Genomic DNA, 15,213 nt, shown 5'->3' with positions numbered 1-15,213 from the left:
CCAGTGACAGAGGAGGTGGATGTGAACATGTCTGGAGTGTGGTCAGCTGAACCCTCTTCATCCACTGTAGGGATGACAGAAGATGTTTCTGTCTCATCAGTAAGAGGAGAAACTGATGTCTTTTCTGTCTGATCTGTGACAGCACTTGCTTTTTCCTCATCTGGAAGTAATGTTGGTTTCTCTGTGCTGAACAGTGATGGAGCTGTAGGAGCTACAGTGTCTTTGCTGACCATATCAGTTGTCCGATCACCTGAGCTCTCTTCATCTGTTGGAGAAGTAGAACTTGTTACTGGTGTTACTGATTCTTCTGTTTTCTGACTTGTAGTTATAGTTGCTTGTGTTTCACTTGACACTGATGTTGGTTTGTCAGTGCTGGAAGTTGATGAAGCTGTAGTATCAGCTTCCTTTAACGTAACACTTGTTTCAGTTTCATGTGATGCTGTCACTGATGGAGTCTCAGTGCTAAACATTGAGGACACAGTGGATATTGAAATGAGGGACTCTCCAGTGAAATCAACACTGCTGTATCCAGAACCTTCAGTATCAGTGGTAGTGAAAAATGATAATGATGACGTTTCAGGTTTGATGGTTGATCCACTGATGGAAGGAACTGACTGCACCATTGTAGTCTCACTGCTAATACTTTTATCCTCAGTGTCAGGAACAGTAGATGCTATAGAAGAAGCCAAACTTGGAATCACTGTTACTGAGCTTGTTTGTGTCTCATCTGACATAGGAGAAACTGATGGTTCTCCTGTAACTGATGGTATTTTTGTTTTATCAGTTTCAAGACTCTCTGTTGTTCCAGGTGATATTGCTGTTGGGGCCATGGTGCTGAGTAAAGATGAAGATGTACCAGTGACAAAGGAGGTGGATGTGAACATGTCTGGAGTGTGGTCAGCTGAACCCTCTTCATCTACTGTAGGGATGACAGAAGATGTTTCTGTCTCATCAGTAAGAGGAGAAACTGATGTCTTTTCTGTCTGATCTGTGACAGCACTTTCTTTTCCCACGACTGGCAGTGCTGTTGGCTTCTCTGTGCTAAACAGTGATGAAGCTGTTGGACGAGCTGTTTTTGGAGTATCACTTATTACAGGTCCATGTGATGTTGTGACTGATGGTGACTCTGTACTCAACATAGAAGAGAGAGTGGTTGCTGTGATAACTGACTCCTCAGTGAAGTCAGTGGTGCGGTCTCCAGAACTCTCTGTATCTGTGGTACTAAGGAATGATGCTGTCTCAGTTTTCACAGTTGATCCACTAATGGAAGGAATGGACTCCACCATTGTAGGCTCCCAGCTTATATCTTCACCTTCAATGTCAAGAACAGTAGATGCTATAGAAGAAGCCAAACTTGGAATCACTGTTATTGAGCTTGTTTGTGTCTCATCTGACATAGGAGAAACTGATGGTTCTCCTGTAACTGATGGTATTTTTGTTTTATCAGTTTCAAGACTGTCTGTTGTTCCAGGTGATATTGCTGTTGAGGCCATAGTGCTGAGTAAAGATGAAGATGTACCAGTGACAGAGGAGGTGGATGTGAATATGTCCGGAGTGTGGTCAGCTGAACCCTCTTCATCTACTGTAGGGATGACAGAAGATGTTTCTGTCTCATCAGTAAGAGGAGAAACTGATGTCTTTTCTGTCTGATCTGTGACAGCACTTGCTTTTTCCTCATCTGGAAGTAATGTTGGTTTCTCTGTGCTGAACAGTGATGGAGCTGTAGGAGCTACAGTGTCTTTGCTGACCATATCAGTTGTCCGATCACCTGAGCTCTCTTCATCTGTTGGAGAAGTAGAACTTGTTACTGGTGTTACTGATTCTTCTGTTTTCTGACTTGTAGTTATAGTTGCTTGTGTTTCACTTGACACTGATGTTGGTTTGTCAGTGCTGGAAGTTGATGAAGCTGTAGTATCAGCTTCCTTTAACGTAACACTTGTTTCAGTTTCATGTGATGCTGTCACTGATGGAGTCTCAGTGCTAAACATTGAGGACACAGTGGATATTGAAATGAGGGACTCTCCAGTGAAATCAACACTGCTGTATCCAGAACCTTCAGTATCAGTGGTGGTGAAAAATGATAATGATGACGTTTCAGGTTTGATGGTTGATCCACTGATGGAAGGAACTGACTGTACCATTGTAGTCTCACTGCTAATACTTTTATCCTCAGTGTCAGGAACAGTAGATGCTATAGAAGAAGCCAAACTTGGAATCACTGTTATTGAGCTTGTTTGTGTCTCATCTGACATAGGAGAAACTGATGGTTCTCCTGTAACTGATGGTATTTTTGTTTTATCAGTTTCAAGACTCTCTGTTGTTCCAGGTGATATTGCTGTTGGGGCCATAGTGCTGAGTGAAGATGAAGATGTACCAGTGACAACGGAAGTGGATGTGAACATGTCTGGAGTGTGGTCAGCTGAACCCTCTTCATCTACTGTAGGGATGACAGAAGATGTTTCTGTCTCATCAGTAAGAGGAGAAACTGATGTCTTTTCTGTCTGATCTGTGACAGCACTTTCTTTTCCCACGACTGGCAGTGCTGTTGGCTTCTCTGTGCTAAACAGTGATGAAGCTGTTGGACGAGCTGTTTTTGGAGTATCACTTATTACAGGTCCATGTGATGTTGTGACTGATGGTGACTCTGTACTCAACATAGAAGAGAGAGTGGTTGCTGTGATAACTGACTCCTCAGTGAAGTCAGTGGTGCGGTCTCCAGAACTCTCTGTATCTGTGGTACTAAGGAATGATGCTGTCTCAGTTTTCACAGTTGATCCACTTATGGAAGGAATGGACTCCACCGTTGTAGGCTCCCAGCTTATATCTTCACCTTCAATGTCCAGAACAGTAGATGCTATAGAAGAAGCCAAACTTGGAATCACTGTTATTGAGCTTGTTTGTGTCTCATCTGACATAGGAGAAACTGATGGTTCTCCTGTAACTGATGGTATTTTTGTTTTATCAGTTTCAAGACTGTCTGTTGTTCCAGGTGATATTGCTGTTGGGGCCATAGTGCTGAGTGAAGATGAAGATGTACCAGTGACAACGGAAGTGGATGTGAACATGTCTGGAGTGTGGTCAGCTGAACCCTCTTCATCTACTGTAGGGATGACAGAAGATGTTTCTGTCTCATCAGTAAGAGGAGAAACTGATGTCTTTTCTGTCTGATCTGTGACAGCACTTTCTTTTCCCACGACTGGCAGTGCTGTTGGCTTCTCTGTGCTAAACAGTGATGAAGCTGTTGGACGAGCTGTTTTTGGAGTATCACTTATTACAGGTTCATGTGATGTTGTGACTGATGGTGACTCTGTACTCAACATAGAAGAGAGAGTGGTTGCTGTGATAACTGACTCCTCAGTGAAGTCAGTGGTGCGGTCTCCAGAACTCTCTGTATCTGTGGTACTGAGGAATGATGCTGTCTCAGTTTTCACAGTCGATCCACTGATGGAAGGAATGGACTCCACCGTTGTAGGCTCCCGGCTTATATCTTCACCTTCAATGTCCAGAACAGTAGATGCTATAGAAGAAGCCAAACTTGGAATCACTGTTATTGAGCTTGTTTGTGTCTCATCATGTGATGTTGTGACTGATGGTGACTCTGTACTCAACATAGAAGAGAGAGTGGTTGCTGTGATAACTGACTCCTCAGTGAAGTCAGTGGTGCAGTCTCCAGAACTCTCTGTATCTGTGGTACTGAGGAATGATGCTGTCTCAGTTTTCACAGTTGATCCACTGATGGAAGGAATGGACTCCACCATTGTAGGCTCCCGGCTTATATCTTCACCTTCAATGTCCAGAACAGTAGATGCTATAGAAGAAGCCAAACTTGGAATCACTGTTATTGAGCTTGTTTGTGTCTCAGCTGAGACAGGAGAAACTGATGGTTCTCCTGTAACTGATGGTATTTTTGTTTTATCAGTTTCAAGACTGTCTGTTGTTCCAGGTGATATTGCTGTTGGGGCCATAGTGCTGAGTGAAGATGAAGATGTACCAGTGACAAAGGAAGTGGATGTGAACATGTCTGGAGTGTGGTCAGCTGAACCCTCTTCATCTACTGTAGGGATGACAGAAGATGTTTCTGTCTCATCAGTAAGAGGAGAAACTGATGTCTTTTCTGTCTGATCTGTGACAGCACTTTCTTGTCCCACGACTGGCAGTGCTGTTGGCTTCTCTGTGCTAAACAGTGATGAAGCTGTTGGACGAGCTGTTTTTGGAGTATCACTTATTACAGGTTCATGTGATGTTGTGACTGATGGTGACTCTGTACTCAACATAGAAGAGAGAGTGGTTGCTGTGATAACTGACTCCTCAGTGAAGTCAGTGGTGCGGTCTCCAGAACTCTCTGTATCTGTGGTACTGAGGAATGATGCTGTCTCAGTTTTCACAGTTGATCCACTGATGGAAGGAATGGACTCCACCGTTGTAGGCTCCCGGCTTATATCTTCACCTTCAATGTCCAGAACAGTAGATGCTATAGAAGAAGCCAAACTTGGAATCACTGTTATTGAGCTTGTTTGTGTCTCATCTGACATAGGAGAAACTGATGGTTCTCCTGTAACTGATGGTATTTTTGTTTTATCAGTTTCAAGACTCTCTGTTGTTCCAGGTGATATTGCTGTTGAGGCCATAGTGCTGAGTAAAGATGAAGATGTACCACTGACAGAGGAGGTGGATGTGAATATGTCCGGAGTGTGGTCAGCTGAACCCTCTTCATCCACTGTAGGGATGACAGAAGATGTTTCTGTCTCATCAGTAAGAGGAGAAACTGATGTCTTTTCTGTCTGATCTGTGACAGCACTTGCTTTTTCCTCATCTGGAAGTAATGTTGGTTTCTCTGTGCTGAACAGTGATGGAGCTGTAGGAGCTGCAGTGTCTTTGCTGACCATATCAGTTGTCCGATCACCCGAGCTCTCTTCATCTGTTGGAGAAGTAGAACTTGTTACTGGTGTTACTGATTCTTCTGTTTTCTGACTTGTAGTTATAGTTGCTTGTGTTTCACTTGACACTGATGTTGGTTTGTCAGTGCTGGAAGTTGATGAAGCTGTAGTATCAGCTTCCTTTAACGTAACACTTGTTTCAGTTTCATGTGATGCTGTCACTGATGGAGTCTCAGTGCTAAACATTGAGGACACAGTGGATATTGAAATGAGGGACTCTCCAGTGAAATCAACACTGCTGTATCCAGAACCTTCAGTATCAGTGGTGGTGAAAAATGATAATGATGATGTTTCAGGTTTGATGGTTGATCCACTGATGGAAGGAACTGACTGCACCATTGTAGTCTCACTGCTAATACTTTTATCCTCAGTGTCAGGAACAGTAGATGCTATAGAAGAAGCCAAACTTGGAATCACTGTTACTGAGCTTGTTTGTGTCTCATCTGACATAGGAGAAACTGATGGTTTTCCTGTAACTGATGGTATTTTTGTTTTATCAGTTTCAAGACTCTCTGTTGTTCCAGGTGATATTGCTGTTGGGGCCATAGTGCTGAGTGAAGATGAAGATGTACCAGTGACAAAGGAAGTGGATGTGAACATGTCTGAAGAGTGGTCAGCTGAACCCTCTTCATCTACTGTAGGGATGACAGAAGATGTTTCTGTCTCATCAGTAAGAGGAGAAACTGATGTCTTTTCTGTCTGATCTGTGACAGCACTTTCTTGTCCCACAACTGGCAGTGCTGTTGGCTTCTCTGTGCTAAACAGTGATGAAGCTGTTGGACGAGCTGTTTTTGGAGTATCACTTATTACAGGTTCATGTGATGTTGTGACTGATGGTGACTCTGTACTCAACATAGAAGAGAGAGTGGTTGCTGTGATAACTGACTCCTCAGTGAAGTCAGTGGTGCGGTCTCCAGAACTCTCTGTATCTGTGGTACTGAGGAATGATGCTGTCTCAGTTTTCACAGTTGATCCACTGATGGAAGGAATGGACTCCACCGTTGTAGGCTCCCGGCTTATATCTTCACCTTCAATGTCAGGAACATTAGATGCTATAGAAGAAGCCAAACTTGGAATCACTGTTATTGAGCTTGTTTGTGTCTCAGCTGAGACAGGAGAAACTGATGGTTCTCCTGTAACTGATGGTATTTTTGTTTTATCAGTTTCAAGACTCTCTGTTGTTCCAGGTGATATTGCTGTTGAGGCCATAGTGCTGAGTAAAGATGAAGATGTACCACTGACAGAGGAGGTGGATGTGAATATGTCCGGAGTGTGGTCAGCTGAACCCTCTTCATCCACTGTAGGGATGACAGAAGATGTTTCTGTCTCATCAGTAAGAGGAGAAACTGATGTCTTTTCTGTCTGATCTGTGACAGCACTTGCTTTTTCCTCATCTGGAAGTAATGTTGGTTTCTCTGTGCTGAACAGTGATGGAGCTGTAGGAGCTACAGTGTCTTTGCTGACCATATCAGTTGTCCGATCACCTGAGCTCTCTTCATCTGTTGGAGAAGTAGAACTTGTTACTGGTGTTACTGATTCTTCTGTTTTCTGACTTGTAGTTATAGTTGCTTGTGTTTCACTTGACACTGATGTTGGTTTGTCAGTGCTGGAAGTTGATGAAGCTGTAGTATCAGCTTCCTTTAACGTAACACTTGTTTCAGTTTCATGTGATGCTGTCACTGATGGAGTCTCAGTGCTAAACATTGAGGACACAGTGGATATTGAAATGAGGGACTCTCCAGTGAAATCAACACTGCTGTATCCAGAACCTTCAGTATCAGTGGTGGTGAAAAATGATAATGATGATGTTTCAGGTTTGATGGTTGATCCACTGATGGAAGGAACTGACTGCACCATTGTAGTCTCACTGCTAATACTTTTATCCTCAGTGTCAGGAACAGTAGATGCTATAGAAGAAGCCAAACTTGGAATCACTGTTACTGAGCTTGTTTGTGTCTCATCTGACATAGGAGAAACTGATGGTTCTCCTGTAACTGATGGTATTTTTGTTTTATCAGTTTCAAGACTCTCTGTTGTTCCAGGTGATATTGCTGTTGGGGCCATAGTGTTGAGTGAAGATGAAAACGTACCAGTGACAAAGGAAGTGGATGTGAACATGTCTGAAGTGTGGTCAGCTGAACCCTCTTCATCTACTGTAGGGATGACAGAAGATGTTTCTTTCTCATCAGTAAGAGGAGAAACTGATGTCTTTTCTGTCTGATCTGTGACAGCACTTTCTTGTCCCACGACTGGCAGTGCTGTTGGCTTCTCTGTGCTAAACAGTGATGAAGCTGTTGGACGAGCTGTTTTTGGAGTATCACTTATTACAGGTCCATGTGATGTTGTGACTGATGGTGACTCTGTACTCAACATAGAAGAGAGAGTGGTTGCTGTGATAACTGACTCCTCAGTGAAGTCAGTGGTGCGGTCTCCAGAACTCTCTGTATCTGTGGTACTGAGGAATGATGCTGTCTCAGTTTTCACAGTTGATCCACTGATGGAAGGAATGGACTCCACCGTTGTAGGCTCCCGGCTTATATCTTCACCTTCAATGTCCAGAACAGTAGATGCTATAGAAGAAGCCAAACTTGGAATCACTGTTATTGAGCTTGTTTGTGTCTCATCTGACATAGGAGAAACTGATGGTTCTCCTGTAACTGATGGTATTTTTGTTTTATCAGTTTCAAGACTCTCTGTTGTTCCAGGTGATATTGCTGTTGAGGTCATAGTGCTGAGTAAAGATGAAGATGTACCACTGACAGAGGAGGTGGATGTGAATATGTCCGGAGTGTGGTCAGCTGAACCCTCTTCATCTACTGTAGGGATGACAGAAGATGTTTCTGTCTCATCAGTAAGAGGAGAAACTGATGTCTTTTCTGTCTGATCTGTGACAGCACTTGCTTTTTCCTCATCTGGAAGTAATGTTGGTTTCTCTGTGCTGAACAGTGATGGAGCTGTAGGAGCTGCAGTGTCTTTGCTGACCATATCAGTTGTCTGATCACCTGAGCTCTCTTCATCTGTTGGAGAAGTAGAACTTGTTACTGGTGTTACTGATTCTTCTGTTTTCTGACTTGTAGTTATAGTTGCTTGTGTTTCACTTGACACTGATGTTGGTTTGTCAGTGCTGGAAGTTGATGAAGCTGTAGTATCAGCTTCCTTTAACGTAACACTTGTTTCAGTTTCATGTGATGCTGTCACTGATGGAGTCTCAGTGCTAAACATTGAGGACACAGTGGATATTGAAATGAGGGACTCTCCAGTGAAATCAACACTGCTGTATCCAGAACCTTCAGTATCAGTGGTGGTGAAAAATGATAATGATGATGTTTCAGGTTTGATGGTTGATCCACTGATGGAAGGAACTGACTGCACCATTGTATTCTCACTGCTAATACTTTTATCCTCAGTGTCAGGAACAGTAGATGCTATAGAAGAAGCTAAACTTGGAATCACTGTTACTGAGCTTGTTTGTGTCTCATCTGACATAGGAGAAACTGATGGTTCTCCTGTAACTGATGGTATTTTTGTTTTATCAGTTTCAAGACTCTCTGTTGTTCCAGGTGATATTGCTGTTGGGGCCATAGTGCTGAGTGAAGATGAAGATGTACCAGTGACAAAGGAAGTGGATGTGAACATGTCTGGAGTGTGGTCAGCTGAACCCTCTTCATCTACTGTAGGGATGACAGAAGATGTTTCTGTCTCATCAGTAAGAGGAGAAACTGATGTCTTTTCTGTCTGATCTGTGACAGTACTTTCTTGTCCCACAGCTGGCAGTGCTGTTGGCTTCTCTGTGCTAAACAACGAGGAACGAGTAGGGCCTGAAGTTTGTTTGCTGGACATCTTCGTTGTTTCTTCACTTAAACTATCGTCATGTTTTGTTAGCAAACTAGAACTCGCCCCTTGTGTTACTGGTGTTTCTTCTGTCTTACTTGTAATAACAGTCTCTTGAGATGTTGGTTTCTCCATACTCCAGAGTGAAGATGCTGTAGTAAAAGCTGACTTTACAGTGTCACTTTCAGTCTCTGTTCTGGTCACTGAGGAGTCAGCTGTTATGACTGACACTGTAGTAAAATCCAAAGTATGGTCCCGAGAGGTTTCTGTGTCAGTGGAAATGAAGCGTGATGTTGATTCAGGTTTTATTGTTGATCCACTGACAGTAGGAGTGGATTCAACCATTGAAGGCTGGCTACTAATATCTGCATCCCTAGTTACTTGTACAGTGGATGATGCAACAGAGGCCAAATGTGGAGACATTGTCACTGAGCTTGTCACAATCATATCAGAAAATGGAGAAACTGATGATTCTCCAGAGGGTGATGGCATTTTTGTTATTTCTGTTTCACCACTTTCTTTTGTTGCAGGTGACATTACTGCTGTTTGTTTAGTGCTGTCCAGAAAAGATGTAGTGATGGAAGAGGTTTGAGAGAACATGTCATAGGTTATTTCTGTAACAGCTTTATCTGTGGTAAGTACGGTAACTGCTGCAGTAGCTTCAGTTGATGTTGTACCAGAGGTTTTGTCATCTGCACTCTCTTCAGCATAGCTTGGATAGATTGATTGAGCTGTTTCCTCAGTTACATATGAGATTTTCAGTTTTGAAACTACAGCTGAAATAGACTCATCTGGTTTTATAGAAGAAGAAGGGGTGGCCTCAGGTGATGAAGTTTGATCTATTGAAGCCTGATTATCTGTGTCAATGGTGGTAGTTTCCTCACTAGTATACACTTTTTGGTCAGGTAAATCACTTGTTACTGATGCACTTTGTGTTGAGTACTGAGTGAAGAATTCAGTGAATGAAGCCATTGTTGTCTTGATAATTTCAATAGCACTGTATAAGGGAGAAGCAGTGGTTGCAATGGATTCAAGAGCTGGGGGAAATGTTTCATCTTGTTTCCTCTCCTCGTGTGCAGTACTGGTTTTTTCCGACTCATCAGTGGCTGGAATGGATGTTTTATCTGTGCCTGCTGTTTGTACTGTTTGTGATGTTACTTCTCTCTCCCTTGTTGCTTGATCTGTTGTATGTGTAGGGCTTGAGCTTGTAAACATGTTTACTGTTTGGATCACTGAACCCTCCTCTGATGTAGACATTGCATCAGTCGTGGCTTTCTCAGTAGGTGAGATGGAAGTTATTTGGCTGGCTGTATTCCCTCCCTGACTTATGACTGTTCCCTCTGAAGTTTCAGCCAAGGTAGGCGCAACAGATGATGATGATTCAATGCTGCCTAAATCTATGGCTGGTGTTATCTCAGTCTTGGCTGTCTGTTCAAGAGGGGCTGAACTACTCGATACTAAAGGAGCCGTTGTGCTGAAGGCGAATTCTTTTGGGGTTTGGGTCTGTTTCCCTCCCTCCACATCTTGAGTGGAGCTCTGTGAGTCACTGGTTGTTGATGTTGGTATTTTCCCATCAGCGTCATCAGAGGAGGGAGTGGACACAGTCTGTATCATAGACTGAGTGCTGTCCTCTGCGGCTGGAGTGGCAGATGTGCTTTTTGTTTCCTCTGTGATTTCAGCTTTATCTCTCACTGTGTGAAGCTCGGCCGAAGGAGTAACAGGGAATTGGTCCTCGGCCTTCTGTGTCTGAGTCACTTCTGACTCATTTTTCACATAAGTGGGAGTCCTCCTTGACTCGTCTACCTCTACTTGTACAGATGTGGTGATGACAGTGGTGGTTTCAGCCTTCATTGTTTGGGTTTCTCCAGTTGCTTTGGTGAGCTGTGGCTCAGCTGGTGTTACTGTAGGAACAAAGTCAGCAGAGGTAGCTGTGACATCACTCATCCCCTCTGTGGCATCTGTAGCAGCTGAACCAGCTTCAGTTTTCTGTGTAGTTTTTGATGGAGCCATGCCCTCCACTGTTGAGGCTTGAGCAGAGGTTGAGTCTTTCTGTGTGGGGCCTTTTGTGGTCAGGTCTTCCTCTACAGGGTGTATTTGAGGAGGTGTTGATTCAACTATCAATAGATCAGAGTCATATTCATCAACATCTGGGATGTCTGTAGAGATAAGTACTTCTGTAGGATCCTCTGTGCGTTCAGTGGAGCTATCAACAGGGAGACTGGAACTATAATCAAACACTGTGGTTATTTCTTCGCTTGCTCCCAGAGTTGTCACATTCGTCAAAATCTGGGTACCTTTGGCCTCTATTTCTTCTGGGCTCTGTGGCTCCAATGTGATCTCCTGTTTACCATTTATAAAACTAACAGTTGGAGTGAGGGTTACAGCAGCTTGAGAGAAAAGGTCTGGGTCTCCACTCTGCAGGATGGGCTCACCATGAGCTGTGGAAGGGGTGGGATGGTCAGGCACGACTGGTATGGTAGGAGACTGAGACTCTTGTGGATGTAGAGCCTGGTCATCTGTGAAGACAATAACGGGAAATAAGGGCAGACTGTGGCAATCTGATTGCAAAGGAACTGAAAAAACAGACACATACTTTGAATAAAGTAATGTTTGGAATATTGAATAACATTAGAAACACTGTCTCAGTTTGGACACTTGTAAAATGTAGTGTATGAAGTACTTTATGTTACCCTGCATCTGCCATTGAGTCAACAGTTAAAAAAAAACAACAATTAATAAAAGATTTGAATGATTGATGAATTTTTCAGTTCATATGAGTGTTCTCATGAAATAATTCTTTTAATCCTAAAAAAGAATTACAAAACACTGCAAATAAATCTCTCTCCAACATATTTGAAAGCCTTGGCCGAATTGGTGTCTGAACTTCATCCAAACCATAATTCAGAGATTTATATTCTAAATTGGTGTGAAAAGAAAACATTTCCTTGACTGAAGAAGGATAACACATTTAACACAGAAATATGAGTCATAGTATGTAGACAACATTTGTAGCATATATCATGTTCAACTATGGCTGTGACTGCTCAATGTTTCATCAAGACATTTTAGAACATATTCTCATGTATGGAGGGTACAAAACATGAATACCACATCATATAATGTAATCCAAAACATCATCATCACCAAAATCTACAGCTTTAAATATTAGAGTTTAATCAAAACATTTATGTCCAATAACATTATAACCTCCATAAAGGTAACATATGGTAGTACTATTAATTTGGGTAGCATTATGTTTTGGAGGTCTGTATGTTGTGTAAATAGAGGTCCACAGACTAAGTGATTTCAGATGTCAACAGCTGTCTGCTCGTAATTTCAAGTCTAGCACAGAAGCAGTTTTCAATTCCCTTTACAGCATGCAATGTTATCATCATCTACCTACGCTATGTTGCCTCAGATGGGTTTATGTATTCATATAAATAAACAAGATGTTGTCAGGCTGGAAATAATCCACCTCCTCTGAAAGACAGTTGCCTTCAATTACTACACAATACAGAACTCTTGTGATGTTAAAGCTGTTATATTACAGCTCAATTTACTGAACTAATAGATGCTGATCATAACCTTTGAAGCTAAAAAGGGCTTGTATCCATTCCCCTCACATTCAGAAAAACAAGAACTGGTGTGAGAAAAAATCCTGAATGTCCATGTAAAGTGCATATAAAAACAAACATGTTACATATGAACACAAACATATTGCACAAACAACAACCCTTTATCTCATCTTTGTCTCATATGGCTATTCCCCCTACAAGAATATGCATTACAGTTTTGTTTTCCATGCCCATAATTAATCTAAAACAAAGCCATGACAATGTGCCATAGTGTCAAGGCTTTGACAGAATATGATGTTATGTATAGAGCTGGTGGCAAAGAAAAGAGAGCTGTGGTTAATCCTAAAATGAACAGTTTGGTCCTGTTCAACATGAATTGTTTACCAATGTTTGTATAATGTAGCACAAGTAAAGAGAAGGAAAAGATTATTCACACACAAAAACTTTAAATCCTGTAGTATACAAACTTTACTACCAATCCCCTCCCTCTCTGCCCCTTGTGTCCTCTTTCCCTCTCTCTATCTGTTTCCCACAAATGGTGATTCAGATTACTGGTTGCAACCAAGAACACCTGCATCAGCTCAGCTCTGCAGAAGGACACCTGTTTAGAACCCTGGTCAGGCCTGGGAATTCAGGCACACACACACACACACACACAAACCCTCCTCCTTTCTCCACCTTTCAGCATCAGCTGTCTGTGCTGAACCACATTAAACATGAATGTCCAAATCTAAATAGCACACAGAAGCATAGACCACCCTCATCTTCACAGTGGGGTTAGGCACAAACACAGCTGTAAGGGACTAATAAATAGCTCAGCTGGCAGTCACCTTCAAGTATCCCAGCCAATCAACATAACCCCCAAAAACACGCATATAGTGATTATGAGATTATGTCACATAATCACCATGATATTCTTTATCTTAACTACCTGATGGAATTCAAATAAGAAAAAAGCAGAGACTCTCCGCCTGTAAAATAACACCCCATACTTGATCTGTGCCAGCAGTTTATTTCGACTCATAGTTAGGTCTCATTGTTAGGTGACCTCTAGTGGCCATATCAATTATGATGGGAGCAAAGGAGGAAGTGGTCCCCTGACCTGATGGCAGGACTTACTATAACCCAAATCATTATTGTTTCCTAAATCTATCCAGGTAGTTTTTGTACCAAACTGTGACTGTTCCACAAGCTTAACCACATGTTTATGACTATTACTATGATGGTGATATGCTTGCTGCGTGTATACTCTACTATACTACAAATGACGTTAAGTAAATGGATGGATACCACTCTGATATCTGTCTGTTTAGAATGCAGCCAGCAGCTGATTGGCCTAGCACAACATAAAGATTGTAAACAGGTGTAAACAGCTAGCTTAGCTCTATCCAGCACATACAAAATCTGCCTGCCAGCATCCCTAAAGCTCACTAATTAATATGTTGTATCGCTTTTGTTTAATCTGCACAAAAACTGAAGCATAATAAGAACAATTTGTTGTTTGTGATTCTTAGAGATTTGAGGTTACATTACATGCCATGTAATGTAGTCAGGACAAGTTACCAGGCAACCAGCAGAGACTGGAGAACAACGTACTGTTGGTGGTTCTGTGCATTGTTTTGTGACATTTGAGGTTGGCACGCCTCAGAGTACCAATATTTCAACAAATCATAATTTGTCATATAAACACTTGGTAAACAGTGAATTTAATTGTCTTCAATTAAATAGAAACACATGTGCACTGTTCACATGACCATAACACTGACAGGTTTTGGGCAACAATATTCATTCTTTTTTTCTTTTTTTAACATTCTGATATTATTGTGCACATTGCTACCATGCAGCCAGACAACACACTTCTCCCTCTGCCACAATATTTTCCACAAGCTTTTCCCACACAAACTGGGAGGGCAGAAAGAGACGTCAAGTGCCTCAGCTGAGCCACATCACATGATGTAGCAGTAAAAGTAGCTATAATAACCTGCTTTGGTCAGGCAGCCTCCAGCTGTCCTCACAGAGAGGGGAGACTTTGCATGACATCACCTCTTGAGGTGGTGTCCAGTCTCTGCTGAAGACAGGCATCTGTGTTTACTCAGGTAGACTGCCAATACACCCCTGTTATTGCCAGGCTGTCAGTAAGCTGGTACATGCACACACAAGGAGAGAAATACTGCAAATGCATAGTTATTTGCAGTATAATTACACACAAGGCATACAGACACGCAGACAAATTTTGTATCTATTTTACATACAAAACTGTAAATGCACACAAAAGCATATGCGCCTTTTAATGAGTATTTTTGGCAGCTAAACTGATGTGATGAATACACACTTTAAGTGTGTAAAACCTGGAATACAAACTGCTGCTCTCTCAGGGCAGACTTAATACCTACCACGAAGCCAGACCAAATTCCAAAAACTGCCAAATGACCAATTCATTTGCTTGTACAATTTCCAATTCACCAGATCCCTTTCCTCCAACATGAGCTGCTCTTCGGGGACAAGGAATGAGTCACCGTGGCAATGTTTGCAGCTCAGATGGAGTGCAAATTAAAGGAGTAAAAAATGATGCAGCTGTTTGCATGTGAGATCATGTGCTGTTGACTTGAGAGTCACTGCCTAAATATGTATTTCACATTTTTCACTTTTCATTAACCACATATCCTAAAGTCATGTCTTTAATAACATAATTGAGATAAATCAAAAAGGAACATTTTAATTATCCCACAAAACAAGCAGAAATAATGTCACTATCATATAAAAGTCACAGTAGAAGCACAAAGCAGATTGTAAAATTGTGAGAAATGATCTCACACATGACAATTGATTTATGACTGCATATTTACCAGTAATCTAGAATCAGTCACTTA

At 42.0% G+C, this 15,213-nt stretch overlaps 2 protein-coding genes across 2 annotated transcripts; both read right to left on the bottom strand.

Moving 5' to 3' along the window:
• Positions 1-3,222: 3,222 nt before the first annotated feature.
• On the bottom strand, positions 3,223-7,654 carry LOC127143186 (mucin-5AC-like). Its single transcript, XM_051075155.1, has 7 exons — positions 5,510-7,654; positions 4,799-4,918; positions 4,655-4,717; positions 4,268-4,471; positions 3,605-3,808; positions 3,352-3,517; positions 3,223-3,250 (listed from the first exon to the last, which is right to left on the bottom strand). The coding sequence occupies exons 1-7, from the start codon at positions 7,566-7,568 to the stop codon at positions 3,223-3,225; spliced, it is 2,844 nt and encodes a 947-aa protein (XP_050931112.1). The 5' UTR covers positions 7,569-7,654.
• An 821-nt stretch (positions 7,655-8,475) lies between these two features.
• LOC108878039 (mucin-5AC-like) lies at positions 8,476-11,263 on the bottom strand. The gene is made up of 2 exons (XM_051075154.1): positions 9,309-11,263; positions 8,476-8,523 (listed from the first exon to the last, which is right to left on the bottom strand). The coding sequence occupies exons 1-2, from the start codon at positions 10,776-10,778 to the stop codon at positions 8,476-8,478; spliced, it is 1,518 nt and encodes a 505-aa protein (XP_050931111.1). The 5' UTR covers positions 10,779-11,263.
• Positions 11,264-15,213: the final 3,950 nt, after the last annotated feature.

Source organism: Lates calcarifer, linkage group LG13 (assembly GCF_001640805.2).
Source record: "Lates calcarifer isolate ASB-BC8 linkage group LG13, TLL_Latcal_v3, whole genome shotgun sequence".
Taxonomy (NCBI): domain Eukaryota; kingdom Metazoa; phylum Chordata; class Actinopteri; family Centropomidae; genus Lates; species Lates calcarifer.
This window is presented reverse-complemented; position numbering and strand designations above follow the sequence as displayed.

Excerpts from the sequence above, each read along its gene's own strand:
- LOC108878039 (XM_051075154.1), bottom strand. The coding sequence starts at position 10,778 with ATGGCTCCATCAAAAACTACACAGAAAACTGAAGCTGGTTCAGCTGCT. Across the intron at positions 8,524-9,308 it reads ACAGCACTAAACAAACAGCA|CACTATGGCCCCAACAGCAA; the intron begins GTAATGTCACCT and ends ATCTTCACTCAG.
- LOC127143186 (XM_051075155.1), bottom strand. The coding sequence starts at position 7,568 with ATGTCAGATGAGACACAAACAAGCTCAATAACAGTGATTCCAAGTTTG. Across the intron at positions 4,718-4,798 it reads TCCAGATGAGGAAAAAGCAA|TGGATGAAGAGGGTTCAGCT; the intron begins GTGCTGTCACAG and ends TCATCCCTACAG. Across the intron at positions 3,251-3,351 it reads ACCACTGACTTCACTGAGGA|CTCGTCCAACAGCTTCATCA; the intron begins GTCAGTTATCAC and ends CTCCAAAAACAG.